Source organism: Emys orbicularis, chromosome 24 (genome assembly GCF_028017835.1).
Source record: "Emys orbicularis isolate rEmyOrb1 chromosome 24, rEmyOrb1.hap1, whole genome shotgun sequence".
Lineage (NCBI taxonomy): Eukaryota > Metazoa > Chordata > Testudines > Emydidae > Emys > Emys orbicularis.
In genome coordinates, this window is record NC_088706.1 from 3,576,228 (window position 1) to 3,592,380 (window position 16,153).

Sequence of the window (16,153 nt, forward strand, 5' to 3'; positions counted from 1 at the left end):
GTTCTTGAATGAATACAAATTTGACACAGCTGTATTTGTTAAATGGGAGTAATAGATGCCAGGCTAGGAGTATGAGAGAGAATGCTGCTCAACGGGTTGGAGAAGCTGCCTTGTTTTTAATCAGTCTGCTTTTGAGCAAACTTGCAGATCTATACCAGGAAGGGCCTGTTCTTCAGCTCAGGGTTGGCTTGGCCATGTTAGAGGCACCTGTGTGAATGGTGTAGAGCAGGGGTCTCAAACACGCGGCCCGCGGAGCTCTTCCCTGCGGCCCACCAAGCTCCTCGCCCCCCCCCCCAGTTATTTTATGTGGCAGCTAAGCTCCCTGCTCGCTGCTCCCCAATGTTTGGGGCCGGGTCTCTCCCCCGGCCCCGCCTGCCACCCCCACGCGTCTCCCCCGAGTGTCCCCCGGGCTCACTTGCTGCCCCCTCACTGCCCAGAGCGCTGACTCCACTCGGCTCTGCCGCTTCCGGCATCACCTGCTGCCGCAGGGTCCTAGTGCCCCCCTCCACTGTGGCCAGGACAAGCTGCCCTTCCCCTTCCCTTCTGCCCTAGTTCTGAGCCTCTCCAATGCCCCAAACCCCTCATCCCCAGCCCCATAGCCCTCACCCCTGCACCCCCTCCTATCTCCAAACTCCATCCCAGAGCCTGCACCTCCTGCCCCAGCCCGGAGCCTGCACCCAGCACCCAAACTCCATCCCAGAGCCTGCACCCCAGACCCCCTCCCCCACCCAAACTCCCTCCCAGAGCCTTAGGCAGATGGGGGTGGAGTTTGGGGGAGGGCAGGTTCTGGGCACCACCAAAATTTCTACAAACCTGCCACCCCTGGAAGAGGCAGAGCAGGGGTGGAGTGGTGGTGCAGCCCAGTGCAGTGGGGGGGGGGAAGGGGGGCTTTAACAGAAGTAAATCTAACTAAGTGTGTGTTTTGTCCTTTGAGTGAGGTGCATTGCTGTTGGTGGCGCTTAGCACTTTCCAGGAGGGAGGGGGGAGGAGCAGGGAGCCATGCTCGGGGAGGAGGTGGAGAAGAGACGGGGGCGGGGCCTCATGGAAGGGTTGGAGTGGGGGCGGGGCTGGGGGCAGCAAGTGGGGGTGTCAGTGATGCGGCCCTTGGGCCAATGCACTAGTCCTCATGTGGTCATTTGAGTTTGAGACCCCGGGTGTACAATGTCGTGTAGCTAACACAGCCATACTTCTCAGCTTGACAGCTGAGTCACGGGGTGTCATTGACAGTTCCTCTGGAAATAGGATTTCTACTGAAGTTTCATCTTTAAGGTTCATTATGGTCTTTGGCAGCTCACTTCGAGCTTGTTTTGTTTTAGCAGTTTAGGTGCCCTGTAATAGGACATCATGCAAAACCACTCCAGTATCTTAGACCAGAGATGGCCATTATCCAATCAAGAGGTGGGAGTGGGGCATGGGAAGCAGCTCAATTTCCCTGAGATTTCATTGTGCTTGGGTTGTAGGACTACGTGATTATGCCAGTCATTAGGTGTCAAGCTTATTTTGGGAGTAGGTGATCTGGAATGAGACTTCACGAAAATCTGCTAGTGTAGGCCCTGCCAAGTGCATGTGGTAGCTGTGTTGGTCCCAGCAGAGACAAGGTGGGTGAGGTAATACCTTTTACTGGGCCAACTTCTGTTGGTGAGAAAGATAAGCTTTTGAGCTCACACAGAGCTCTTCTTCAGGTCTGGGAAATGAATTCAGTGTGTTACAGCTAAGTACAAGGTGGAAGCACCTTGTCTCTCTAGGTGCAGCTAGAGACATATATACAGCCAGGGAGGTTGACAAACTCCTGGTTGTAAGTAATTCAGGAAAACCACTGAGGTGTATTCAGAAATAGGTATAACATGCCTCTTCACCTCCGTTTTGATTCTCTTTTTCCTATACTTGTTTCACATTTTTAAAAGGCCATCACCAACTTGAAAACCACATTTGTCTGAAAATGTTGGACATATTATTTAAAGAGGGCTGTATCAGGACAGGAACTCTTTTTTTTTTTTTTTTTTTTTTTTTTTTTAAATCAGTTTCAATAAACCAAGTTGAAACATTCTCTTTGAAATTAACCTCAAATTAGGTAAAATGTTAATGTCCCCTTCTCTTCTCCTTCTCCCCCAGCCTCTTCAATGTTGTAAGCACCAGCCTCTGGCAACTGGAAAGTGCTTCATGAAGGAGAGGAGTTTACTCAGTCTGATGTGAGCAGCCTAGCAAAAGGGCAGCATGTTCAGTGACGCATATTGTTACACAGCCCCATTCACAAATCCCCTTTTAGTCTGTGCTGCTTCAAGCACCCCCAGGAAAATCTCCCTGTCGTGCAACATTAGCAAGAGCAGAATTAAATCTTAGAGGATTTAGACAAGCAGCTTTTGCTACAAAGCAAATCGGAAAACACCTCACCCGCTAAGAAAAATCCAGGTACGTTTCCAGAGTGACGCATAAGACATGGCCTTAGTGTTCAGACCGTTGCTTTTACTGTAAGCAAAGGGAGTTACCTCTTTGGGGTCTGATCTTGTGGTGCTGAGTTCCCACTGACATCAGAGTTGTACTTGCTTACGCCTGCGCTGAACTTGACTGTTGTAGTGCCAGCGTATCCTGGTACTAGGGCTGTTAAATTTTGGGTATACTCCTCTTCCCCACTAGCACTGGATTAGAGGACTGTTTCAATATACTTACCTTTAGTTCTTGCAATCGTTAGTTTCTCAACTCGGTGTCTACCTTTTGCCCTTCCGGAAGGCCAGAATCTTTCTCTATGGTAGAAAAATGTCTTTAGCAGTTTGGGGGGAGGAGTTTGTATGTAGTTAATAAATGTAACTTTTAGTCTTAGAACAGTGGTTGGTAGTAAGCAGATAGCTTGCGTCCCCTCTAGCAACACAATGTAATGAAGGAAATAGTTAATGAACATGTCAGTCTAATTTATCCCTCCTACATCTTTCTCACGCAGTGCAGAGGTTCTGACTTTATCATTTTGTGGAACACTTTGTAAGGGGGAAAATCCGCAGTATTTCACTTCCACTTAAATTCCCTACTCCTTTCCATCTGCTATTGTGTTCTTGCGAGCAGCGCACCAAGTCTCCCTGCCCCACCGGATGTCTCTAGAACCACTGGAGGAGAGCGTGGCATACTGAAGGTATTACTACAGGTAATGGAGCTCAAAGGGATTGGTTAGTATGGAGAATTGCCCGGTGCTGCTCTCCGGGACCATTGGCTACAGGGTTTTTGTTCTTCTGGTTAGCAGCAGTTAGTGATACTTTGTCAGTTGAGTGGAGGTCTTCGATTTGGCTGCAAGGGCAGATTCTTTGTTCATTCCTAACTCCAGGCTCAGCCGTAGCCATATTGTCATGCTAACTCTGAAGCTGAGGACAAGCCACCTCCTCAAACGCTGTTGGTGGTCAAGATTCAGAGGGCACTAGGTGGGTTGATTTGCTGTCGCTTGAGGAAAACACCCTCCACCAGCGCTAGCCCCTCTCTGCAGTGCAAAGCCGTGAGGTTTGGAATTGAGCCTTGTGCACCTATCCTGCTGGAACATGTACCATTGCAAAAGGGGTGTGTCTGGGGAAATAGAGTAGGGTGGTAGCTATGGGGAGAATAACTGCTTTCCCAAGCAGTCTGTGATGTCAGGTAGGTAGATGGAACTCATGAACTCACTAAATCTTCCCCTTTATTAACATGTTTGAAGTTAGAAGGAAGAGCCCAGCGGAGACACTGCAGTTCAGTATTTCTCCCTTCCCAGAGGCTTTAAAGCTGCTTATGCCTTGCTTTCCTGCAGGAATCCATGGTTCGTTTTGAAGTACAGACGCTCCCCATATTTGCGGGGACGTATACCTGACAATTACGCCAAAAAACCAAAAAAAAACCCCCCAAAACGTTTACGGAACTTTTTGCGTAACCCGAGAAGCGTCTGTATCAATGCTTTGCTAAAGTGTGTGGATCTGACAGGGAGGGGAATTAATTCTGAGCTGAGTTCTAAGGCCTTTGAATATATCCTCTCTTGTCAGGCTTCTCCAGGTCAGCCTCATGCTTCAGTATAGTGTCAGGAATAGGCCGTCTGGGGTCTTGTGGGACAGTTCCCCCTCTCCCCCCCGATAGCTTTTGAGCATTCAGAATGATATTGATTGACCTCTGGAGACATCCATTGCAGGATGTTCAAGGATTTCCTCTGCTACAAATCTACATAGCAGTATAATGTGCTGCTAAGGTGTGTCTGTCAAAGGGCATTGGACATGTCATAGATGTAGGAAGATGGGTTTCTGTCTCAAAGAGCTTACAGTTCTTATACCACCGTCATCTTGGGATAAAGGCGATCCAATGGTGTTGACTGCCTCAAATTAGTCTGTAGGTCAAAATTTGCCAATAGTGAATGCTTGATTTTGGAGGTTGTAATAATGGGAAGCCAAGGATTAGGAAAAGGGTTCCCTTCTTTCACCACTGACTCATTGGGTGACCTTTGGGAAAGTCACTCCCATCTCTGCCTGTTTTTTCCCATCTTTAAACTGGTGACAACACAGGTGTGTTAGGAAGTTTGCTTCATTAATCTCTGAAATCCTCCAATGACAGGTGGCATAGAAGGGGAAAGAAATACTATTTTTGGTTAAAATCTCCACTTCGTCTTTAGTGATGAAAAACTGTATTGCGAAAGTTAAATGTCTGAACATACCACTGGATTACATAATGATACAGCTGAATGTGGAGCAGTGTATTCTGCCATTAGGTATTGTGTATGTTCTTCTTGATTAGATTTTTGTTTCATTTTCCAGAAGACCTGTCATACAGTTCATGCTAAGCACTCTGAAAAGCCCTTCCTAGCCATGCAACTTATTTAAAACAGTCAAATAGCTCATTGTTTTAAATTTCACTGCATTTGTTCTGCTTATTCAGAGGTGTAACTGGCCTCTCTGCTGTAAATGCTTTCCTGGTTAGTTGTCAAGGAGACGTTTTAACACCGAATGTATTAGCTCAGCAGTTCGTGCTGTGGGAGGAATGCTGCGCTGTAGCATGCCCTATGGTGAGAAGTAGTCTAGGCTTGGAGTGGGATGAGTTAACTGCTATCCTGAATCACCTTGTGATCCTGGATAACAGCAGATTATTTCCTGTGACAGCATGAGTTTCTGCTGAAGAACTTCTTAGAAATAGCCTGGTTAGATGCCTTTTTTTTACTGCAGAAGTATCCTGTTTGTTGCAGTCATTTATATTAAAGATATTCCTTGAGCAAGGCATCTTGTTCCATGGCTCTGGTTCTGCTGTATAAGGTAGTGTGCAATGATCAGCTCAAGGAATCTATGGCTACAGCTCAGCTGGTCTCCTTCCTATAGGAAGGTACTTCAGGAAACTATTGTAGAGCAGTAGTCACAGGGGAGCTCTTTCCTCTGGCCCTAGGTTCACCCAATATAAGAACATAAGAATGGCCATACTGGGTCAGACCACAGGTCCATCCAGCCTAGGATTCTGTCTGCCGACAGTGACCAATGCCAGGTGTCCCAGAGGGAGTGAACCTAACAGGTAATGATCAAGTGATCTCTCTCCTGCCATCCATCTCCACCCTCTGACAAACAGAAGTTAGGGACACCATTCCTTACCCATCCTGGCTAAGAGCCATTAACGGACTTAACCTCCATGAATTTATCTAGTTCTCTTTTAAGTAAGTCTCTCACGCGATAGGGCAGGAAGTCTAGATATCATAAGCTTTCGTGGGCTATAGCCCACTTTATCGGATGCATAGGATGGAACATACAGTGAGGAGATATATATACATACAGAGAACATGAAAAGGTGGGAGTTGCCCAACCAACTCTAAGAGGCTAATTAATTAAGATGAACTGTTGTCAGCAGGAGGAAAAAAACTTTTGTAGTGATAATCAAGATGGCCCATTTAAGACAGTTTGACAAGAAGCTGTGAGGATACTTAACATGGGGGAAATAGATTCAATGTGTGTAATGGCTCAGCCATTCCCAGTCTCTATTTAAGCCTAAATTGATAGTATCTAGTTTGCATATCAATTCAAGTTCAGCAGTTTCTCGTTGGAGTCTATTTTTGAAGCTTTTCTGTTGCAAAATTGCCACCTTTAAATCTGTTACTGAATGGCCAGAGAGGTTGAAGTGTTCTCCTACTGGTTTTTGAATGTTATGATTCCTGATGTCAGATTTGTGTCCATTTATTCTTTTGCGTAGAGACTGTCCGGTTTGGCCAATGTACATGGCAGAGGGGCATTGCTGGCACATGATGGCATATATCACATTGGTAGATGTGCAGGTGAATGAGCCCCTGATGGTGTGGCTGATGTGATTAGGTCCTATGATGGTGTCACTTGAATAGATATGTGGACAGAGTTGGCATCGGGGTTTGTTGCAAGGATAGGTTCCTGGGTTCGTGTTTTTGTTCTGTGGTGTGTGGTTGCTGGTGAGTATTTGCTTCAGGTTGGGGGGCTGTCTGTAAGCGAGGACAGGTCTGTCTCCCAAGATCTGTGAGAGTGAGGGATCATCTTTCAGGATAGGTTGTAGATCTTTGATGATGCGCTGGAGAGGTTTTAGTTGGGGGTTGAAGGTAACGGCTAGTGGCGTTCTGTTCTTTTCTTTGTTGGGCCTGTCTTGTAGGAGGTGACTTCTGGGTACTCGTCTGGCTCTGTCAATCTGTTTTCTCACTTCAGCAGGTGGGTATTGTAGTTTTAAGAATGCTTGATAGAGATCTTGTAGGTGTTTGTCTCTGTCTGAGGGATTGGAGGAAATGCGGTTGTATCTTAGAGCTTGGCTGTAGACAATGGATTGTGTGGTGTGTCCTGAATGGAAGCTGGAGGCATGTAGGTAAGTATAGCGGTCAGTAGGTTTCCGGTATAGGGTGGTGTTTATGTGACCATCGCTTATTAGCACAGTAGTGTCAAGGAAATGGACTGCTTGTGTGGATTGGTCTAGGCTGAGGTTGATGGTGGGATGGAAATTGTTGAAATCATGTTGGAATTCCTCAAGGGCTTCTTTTCCATGGGTCCAGATGATGAAGATGTCATCAATGTAGCGCAAGTAGAGTAGGGGCATTAGGGGACGAGAGCTAAGGAAGCATTGTTCTAAGTCAGCCATAAAAATGTTGGCATACTGTGGGGGCCATGCGGGTACCCATAGCAGTGCCACTGACTTGAAGGTATATATTGTCCCCAAATGTGAAATAGTTGTGGATGAGGACAAAGTTGCAAAGTTCAGCCACCAGGTTTGCCGTGACATTATCGGGGATACTGTTCCTGACGGCTTGTAGTCCATCTTTGTATGGAATGTTGGTGTAGAGGGATTCTACATCCATCGTGGCCAGGATGGTGTTTTCTGGAAGATCACCGATGGATTGTAGTTTCCTCAGGAAGTCAGTGGTGTCTCGAAGATAGCTGGGAGTGCTGGTAGCGTAGGGCCTGAGGAGAGAGTCCACATAGCCAGACAGTCCTGCCGTTAGGGTGCCAATGCCTGAGATGATGGGGCCTCTTGCTTCTAATGTATTTGTAGAATGTTTTCTTGTTTTTGATCTTGTTTTGTGCCTTGGCTTTTCTAATTTTGTCCCTACATACTTGTGTTGTTTGTTTATATTCATCCTTTGTAATTTGACCAAGTTTCCACTTTTTTTTTTGGACTCTTTTTTGAGTTTTAGATGGTTGAAGATCTCCTGGGTAAGCCAGGGTGGTCTCTTGCCATATTTCCTATCTTTCCTACGCAGGGGGATAGTTTGCTCTTGTGCCCTTAATGTCTCTTTGAAAAACTCCCAACTGTCTTCAGTTCCCCCCCCCCCTTAGACTTGCTTCCCATGGGATTTTACCTACCCAACTCCCTGAGTTTGCTAAAGTTGCCTCCTTGAAATCCATTGTCTTTATTGTGCTGTTCTCCCTCCTACCATTCCTGAGAATCATGAACTCTATCATTTCATGATCACTTTCACCCAAGCTGCCTTCCACTTTCAAATTCTCAACCAGTTCCTCCCTATTTGTCAAAATCATATCTAGAACAGCCTTCCCCCTAGTAGCTTTCTCCACCTTCTGACAAAAAAAATTGTCTCCAATATATTCCAAGAACTTGTTGGATAATCTGTGCCCAGCTGCTGTGTTATTTTCCCAATTGATGTCTGGGTAGTTGAAGTCCCCCATCACCACCAAGTCCTGTGCTTTGGATGATTTTGTTAATTGTTTAAAAAAAGCCTCATCCACCTCTTCTTCCTGGTTTGGTGGTCTGTAGTGGACCCCACCATGACATCACCCTTGTTTTTTACCCCTTTTATCCTTACCCAGAGACTTTCAAGAAGTCTGTCTCTTCTTTCTACCTCAACCTCAGTCCAAGTGTATACATTTTTAATATATAAGGCAACACCTCCTAGCTTTTTTCTCTGCCTGTCCTTCTTGAGCAAGCTGTATCCTTCTATACCAATATTCCAGTTGTGTATTATCCCACCAAGTGTCCGTGATGCCAACTATGTCATAGTTGTGTTTATTTACTAGCATTTCAAGTTCTTCCTGCTTATTCACCATACTTCTTGCATTAGTATTCAGACATCTAAGATACTGATTTGATTCCCCCAGCCCCATTCTGTCTTCTCTCCCCCTTATTTCTGCTATAACAGCCCATGCTCCCCCCAGATTCCAACCCTTCTCCCAGGCCTCCATATTTTTGACTTACCTGTGGGCTTTGGTCACCTGCCCCCTTCGAACCTAGTTTAAAGCCCTCCTCACTAGGTTAGCCAGTCTGTAGCCAAATATGGGGGAGTTCACAGCTATAGACTGTGCCGGCAAGAGGCACTAAAGTGAGTGTCCTGGGATTATTGAAGCTACCCCAGTCCCACTTTATCTTGAGCGAGACCATGTACAGTGTGGTATAGAAACTGTTCTGGGGGGCTCATAGCTCTCTGTTGTTTCAGCGTAGTAATATTTATATTACGGTAGCACCCAAAAGCCCCAGTCCAGATCAGAGCCCCTTTTTGCTAGGTGTTGTACAAAGGTAGATATAGTAAGACATTTTCTGCCCTGAAGAGCTTACAATCAAAATAGGCAAGACAAAAGGTGTGGGAAAGAGATTTATGTATTCTGAGGCCAGATTGGAGCATTGTGATCATCTGTTTACACAGGAGATCACACTAGGTCAGAGAACTGCCCCACAGTAATTCCTAGAGCAGATCTTTTAGAACAGGCGTTCTCAACCTTTTTCTTTCTGAGGCCCCCCCAATATGCTATTAAAAACTCCACAGTCCACCTGTGCCACAACAACTGTCTTTCTGCATATAAAAGGCAGGGCCAGTGTTAGGCGGGAGCAAGAAGGGCAATTGCCTGGGGCCCCACGCCACAGGGGGCCCTGTGAAGCTAAGTTGCTCGGGCTTCGGCTTCAGCCCATGTGGTGGTGCTTCGGCTTTCTGCCCTGGGCCACAGCAAGACTAATGCCGGCCCTGCTTGGTGGACCCCCTGAAACCTGCTTGGGGTCCCCCAGTGTTCCCCGGATCCCTGGTTGAGAACCACTGTCAAATAACTCTGAATCAATAACCTGTCGTCTTCATTGTTTACGGCTCCATCTGCAAACATTATTAGTAGTGATTTCACATTTTCTTCCAGGTCATTGATAAAATTGTTAAATCGCGTAGAGCCAAGAACCAGTCCCTGTGGGATGCCACTGGAAACACATGCTCTACAACAGTTCCCTGTTTATGGTTACATTTTGAGATCTATCAGTTAGCCAGATTTTAATCCATTTAATGTGTGCCATGTTAATTTTATATCGTTCTAGTTTTTAATCTAAATGTCATGCGGTACCAAGTCAAATGCCTTAGAGAGGTTTAAGTATATTACATCAACACTACTACCTTTATCAGCCATATTTGTAATCTCATAAAAAAAATCAAGTTAGTTTGACAAGATCTGTTATCCTTAAACCCATGTTGATTTGCATTAATTACATTACCCTCCTTTAATCTTAATCGAGTCCTGAATCAGCAGCTCCATTATCTTGCCCAGGATTGGTATCAGGATGACAGGCCTATAATTATCCGGGTCATCCTGTTTACCCGTTTTAAAAATTGGCACAACATTAGCTTTCTTCCAGCCTTCTGGAACTCCTCCAGTGCTCCAAGACTTATTGAAAATCAACATTAATGATCCATCAAGCTCCTCAGCCAGTCTCTAAAAATTCTCGGATGCAAGTTATTTGGACCTGCTGATTTTAAAAATGTCTAACTTTAGTAGCTTCTGTTTAACATCCTCCAGAGATACTAGTTGAATGGCATGTTATCACCAAACAATGAGAATATATCAGTTGTTTTCCTCAAATATAGAACAGTAATATTTACTGAACTTTTCTGCATTATAATTGATAATTCTACCAACTGCGTTGAGTAATGGACCAATACCATTGGCAGCATTCTTTTTATTATTGTCCTTAACTCTGCTGGCTATAGATTTCTCCTTGTGTCTCTTTCCTTCCCTTATCAATTTTCTACAGTACTTAACTTAACTACATTACTATTAATTTCCCCTTTCTTCCATTTGTTATATTATTATTTTTTATTTGTTATAGCTGCCCTCACTTCCTCTAAACCAGGTCAGTTTTTTAACCAGCACAGCCTTCTTCCTTGGTTACGGGTTTGTGGCTTTTGGGGCATCTGGTATTCATTCTCATTTTTCTGATTAAATTCTTCCTCAAACTGATTTGGCTCACAATTGTTTTCAGCTTTGTGAAATTCATGCTATTAAAGCACCAAGTATATATATTACTGGTCTGGACTTCATTCAACTTGCACATTATAAATGTGATCAAGTCTTGATCACTTGTACACAAGCTAACATTAATTTTTAGTTCAATGATGAGTTCCTCTTTATTTGTTAGGACAAGGTCTAATATAGAATTCTCCTATGTTGGCTACAACACTTTGAGTTAAGAAATTGTCATGTGTAATGTTTAGAAATTCCAAGGATGTTTTAGTACTGGCAAGATGAGACTTCCAGCATATGTCACTCCAGTTGAAGTCCCCCATGATCACACAGTTTTCCACCCCCTACACTTTATAGATAGGCACATAAGGTAGCGGTCATTCTGTTTCTTAATGTGATTTGGTTGTCAGCACCAACTAATACCCGATCTTGTATTTTATCTGTTAGAATATTGCTCCATAAGCATTCAATATTATTTTCTTCTGAATTACCAGTTACTCAGAAACTGGGTTATGGCATTTTTGACAGTGCCACTCTCCCTCTCGATTTGTCCACTCAATCCTTCTTAAATAGGTTTCAACCATAGATTTTCACGTTCCAGTTGTGCAGATCATCCCACCAGATTTCTGTAATACCACCTGGATCGAATTTATGTTCACAAATGAGCAATTCCAGTTCTTGTTTGTTACCCAAACTCCTAGCATTGGTGTATAGGCAATTCCAGAATTCCTTCTCTTCATGTCCTTTGATTCCTTGATTAATATTGTTCTCAACATCTTGATTTGTGCCAGTGGAGTGTTGATATTTTCCCTCTTTTTACCCTCCCCTTTCGTTATTAGTTTAACCCCCTCCTGACTTTTCTGATCAGTCTGTTCCCAAGGTGATTGGTTCCCCCTTCTACTGGGGTGGAGGCCATCCAAACTATCTAGCACCCTCTCTCCATAGAAGGTGGACCAACATTCCACAAAACAAACCCCTACTCTACTTTACCGAGCCAGCAGTTGACTTTCATAGACTTCTGTCTTCCTTCGCTCATTGGACAGGAAGGATTTTGGAGAAGATTGCGTGGATATTTTTCAGCACACTTGTGTGCAACATAAAATCAGAGTGCAGAGGATGATGGTTGGCTAATGGCATGGTAGTTCTTCTTCGAGTGCTTGTTCACGTCCATTCCACATTAGGTGTACGCGCGCCGCGTGCACGAACGTCGGAAACTTTTCCCCTCAGCGGCTCCCGTCGGGCCCGCAGGGTCTCCCTTCCCGCCAGAGCGGCGCCCCGCCCTAGCGTATATATATCCCTGCCGGCCCGACCCTCCCTCAGTTCCTTCTTACCGCCCGTGGCGACGTTGGAACAACTCTGTCTCTCGCTTGAGAGTGTCCCTTAGCATAGCCATTAGCAATAGTTATCAGTTCATATATAGTTAAGTGTTAAGTAGTTAATTAGTTCTTCACAAAGACCAAAAAGATCTTGGTGATAGGGGTTTGGTCAACCCCGGCACCGGCCCTGGGCGGCGGGGCATGCCGCACGCCCAAGGCTTCAAGGCTTGTGCCGCGTGCCGCAGGCCTATGCCAGTGAGCGACCCGCACGAGTCGTGTCTCCGTTGCCTTGGGGAAGCACACCAGAAGGAGCGCTGTAAAATTTGTAAGGCTTTCAAGCCCAGGACTAGAAAAGAGAGAGACTTTCGTCTTAAACAGCTCCTCATGGAGACGGCGTTACAGCCCTCCGCTTCCACGGTACCGTCGGCTTCGGTGCGGAGTGCTCCGGCATCGGTCCGCGACCCGACACCGGCGGTGCAGACTAAGCCTACGGTGCCGCCACGGCGAGATCACGCCCGGCACCGGTCTGCTTCGCCGGCCAAGTCCAAGAGCCAGCCCAAGGCCCGGGGTCGCTCCCCACACAAAAAGGTGGCACCAGCAAAGACCGCAAGTGCGGCCAAGGCCGTGACGGCCCCGATACACGTCCCGGTACCAGTGGCTCCGGCGCCGAAAGGCCCGTCGAGCCCCGGGACAAGCGCGTCGAGTGAGGAGGAAGGGCTGGAGGAACTGTTGGAACAGCCCTCCACCCCGGACACGTTTGAGGCGGCAAAGGACCTCATTGAATTGTCCTCCGACAACACACTCCGCGCTAAAGACATTCCGCCGCGACTGCCTTCCAAGGGCAAGCCGGCAATGATGCGCCCATCGCGGTCGCCATCTCGGCACCGTTCACAGCGCCGGTCCCGGTCGAGCTCCGCCTCGGTGGACTCCCGGCTTCCCGCCGCGCAACGGGCCGCCAAACAGTCAGGCCCCGACGCGAGCGAGGCACCGTCCCAGCAGCCCGGCTCGAGCAGGCACCGGGACGCTTCGAGGGCGAGGTTCCCCAGACCATCCTCCCGCAGCCGTTCCCGGTCCCGCGGTCAACGGTACCGTTCCAGGTCCAGATCGGCACGGCGCTACTCACGGTCCCGGTCCCGACGGCACCGCTCACCGACACCGGACCGGCACCGCCCCACGGCACCGCCGTGGCCCTCTAGGTCGCCGTCCCTAGCGTCGGAAGAGGGCTCGGGGCTTTCCAGATATGGCCGCAGAGGGCACGTCGCTAGAGAGCACGAGGCCTCTTGGCAACCGCATTGGAGCCATCCGGGACAGTGGCCGTTCTGGACCCCGTGGGCCTATCATCAGCAAGGCCCTCCGTCCAGAACCTCGAGATCGGGCCCCTCAGGAGACCGGTCCCGCTCCCCACGGTGCCGTCCTGCCCCCCGTGCGGAGGCCACGGTCTCCAGACCACCTGACACAGAGAGGGCGGACTCGGCACCGAGCCGGGCACCGTCCCTGACTCAGGGCAGGGGACGCACCCCGGAGGGCCACCCTGCTGAGGAGGAGTTACAGGAGGACGAGGACGCTCAAAAGGCCATGACCTCCTCCTCCTCACCGGATGAAGCCGTGGCGGGCACAACAGTGTCCGGCCCTCCCCCGATTGACCACCGGGCACACCAGGACTTGCTCCGCCGGGTGGCCCTCAATTTGGGGTTGCAGGCGGAGGAGACGGTTGAGCAGGAGGACCCCATGGTAGACATTCTCAGCCCGGAGGGTCCCTCCAGGATCGCACTTCCACTTATAAAGACGGTACAGTCAAATTATAAGACTGTATGGCAGACGCCAGCCTCCTCTGCGCCGACGGCAAGGGGCGTCGAGAGGAAGTATTTTGCCCCATCCAAGGGGTTTGACTTCCTCTTCTCCCATCCAGCCCCATGTTCGCTGGTCGTTTCGGCGGTCAACGAGAGGGAGCGGCATGGCCAGCAGGCCCCAGCCCCCAAGGCCAAGGAGGCGAAACGATTGGACTTGTTCGGCAGAAAGGTCTACTCTTCGGGAGGCCTCCAGTTGCGGATCGCGAACCAGCAGGCGATCCTCAATAGACATAATTTTAATTCCTGGGCATCGGTGTCTAAATTTAAGGATGCCTTGCCTCAGGGATCGCAACCCGAGTTTGCGGCCATAGTGGACGAGGGAAAGGCGGTGGCCAAGACCTCGTTACAGGCCTCGCTCGACTCGGCTGATGCGGCCGCTAGGACTATCGCGTCCGGCGTGGTGATGAGGCGCTCAGCGTGGCTGCAGGCTTCTGGTCTTCCCCCTGAGGTGCAAAACACCCTCCAAGACCTTCCGTTTGAGGGTACGGGGTTGTTTTCGGAGCAGACGGATGCCAGACTCCATGGCCTCAAGGACTAGCGGGCTACCCTCAAGTCCTTGGGGATGCATACCCCTGTGACACAGAGGAAGCCCTTCAAACCGCAGCCTCCACAGAGGCAGTACCAGCCTCGCCCTTGACACGAACCATACCGTAGGCGGGGCAGAGACAATAGGCGTAGGCGCAACAATACGCCTAACCAAGGCCAAAACCAGGGCAACAATAAGCCGCAGCCGGGAAATAAGCAGGGATTTTGAAGGTGCGATCGAGGACAGCGTACCTATCTCTTCTCCGGATCCTCCCCTGTGTTTCAGGGACCGCCTGTCCCGTTTTTTCCGTGCCTGGTCCCATATAACATCAGACCATTGGGTCCTGCGCACGGTGGAGTCAGGCTATACCCTCCAGTTCTCCTCGCCCCCTCCCTCCCACCCACCACCCCCGTCCCTCTTCAGGGACCCCTCTCACGAGCAACTTCTCATGCAGGAGGTACAGACCCTCCTCACTGTAGGGGCGGTGGAAGAGGTTCCTCCAGACCTCAGAGGAAAAGGGTTCTATTCCAGATACTTCCTCATTCCCAAAGCGAAAGGGGGCCTCCGTCCTATCCTGGACCTTCGCAAGCTGAACAAGTACTTGCAAAAACCACGTTTCCGTATGGTCTCCCTTGGTACCATCATTCCTTCCCTGGATCCGGGGGATTGGTACACTGCCCTCGATATGAAAGACGCTTACTTTCACATCGCTATCCGCCCGGCCCACCGGCGGTTCCTGCGCTTCACCATCCAGCAGCGTCATTTTCAGTTTACGGTCTTGCCCTTCGGCCTGGCAACGGCCCCACGTGTCTTCACAAAATGCATGTCCGTGGTGGCGGCCTTCCTTCGAAAAAGACGGATGCGCGTCTACCCGTACCTAGACGATTGGCTCCTGGCGGGCCGGTCAGAGGCAGAGGTTCGCGCTCACGTGGCACTGGCGCTACAAGTATTCCGCGAACTCGGCCTGTTAGTCAATGTGCCCAAGTCCTCACTAGTCCCCACACAGAGACTGGAGTTCATAGGGGCAGTCCTGGACTCGGTGGCGGCACGGGCGAGTCTTCCCGTATCGCGATTCCTGGCGATCCAGGAGGCCGTGACCTCCATTCAGAGATTCCCCACGACCACGGCCAGATGTTGCTTACAACTCTTGGGGCACATGGCGGCATGCACCCATGTAGTTGGACACGCCCGCCTCAGGCTCCGGCCTCTGCAGCTGTGGTTGGCCCAAGTATATCGCCCCAACAGCGACCCATTGGACATGGTCGTCACGATCCTGGCTCGGGTATCGAGCGCCCTCCGTTGGTGGCTCGATCAACAGCAGGTCTGTGCGGGGATCCCGTTCGCCGCCCCACAACCAGTTCTGACGTTAGTGACAGACGCGTCGGACCTGGGTTGGGGGGCGCACCTAGGGGACCTGCGCACTCAGGGCTTGTGGTCCAGGGAGGAACAGTTGCTTCACATCAACCTGAAGGAGCTGAGGGCGGTTCGCCTCGCCTGCCAGACCTTTCACGCCACCATAAGAGGGCACGGCGTGTCAGTTCTGACGGACAACACTACCGCTATGTTTTACATAAACAAGCAGGGCGGGTCCCGGTCCTCTCCTCTCTGTCGCGAGGCGCTCCTCCTCTGGAACTTCTGCATAGCCCATTCAGTACACCTCCAGGCTGCATATCTCCCCGGGGTCCAGAACGGCTTGGCGGACCGTCTCAGCCGGTCCTATCTCATGCACGAGTGGAGGCTGAGACGGGACATCCTCCGTTCAATCTTCCTGAGGTGGGGGTTTCCCCAGGTGGATCTGTTTGCCACCATGGACAACAG

General features: G+C 49.2%; 1 protein-coding gene across 1 annotated transcript in view; it reads left to right on the forward strand.

The window, feature by feature from the left end:
• Positions 1-12,343: 12,343 nt before the first annotated feature.
• Positions 12,344-16,153, forward strand: part of PIP5K1C (phosphatidylinositol-4-phosphate 5-kinase type 1 gamma) — a 41,806-nt gene continuing 37,996 nt past the window's right edge. Inside the window, exons 1-2 of the mRNA XM_065422321.1 lie at positions 12,344-12,808; positions 13,170-13,350. Of these exons, the coding sequence (XP_065278393.1) occupies positions 12,344-12,808; positions 13,170-13,350 (646 nt within the window). The remainder of the gene's footprint in view (positions 12,809-13,169; positions 13,351-16,153) is intronic.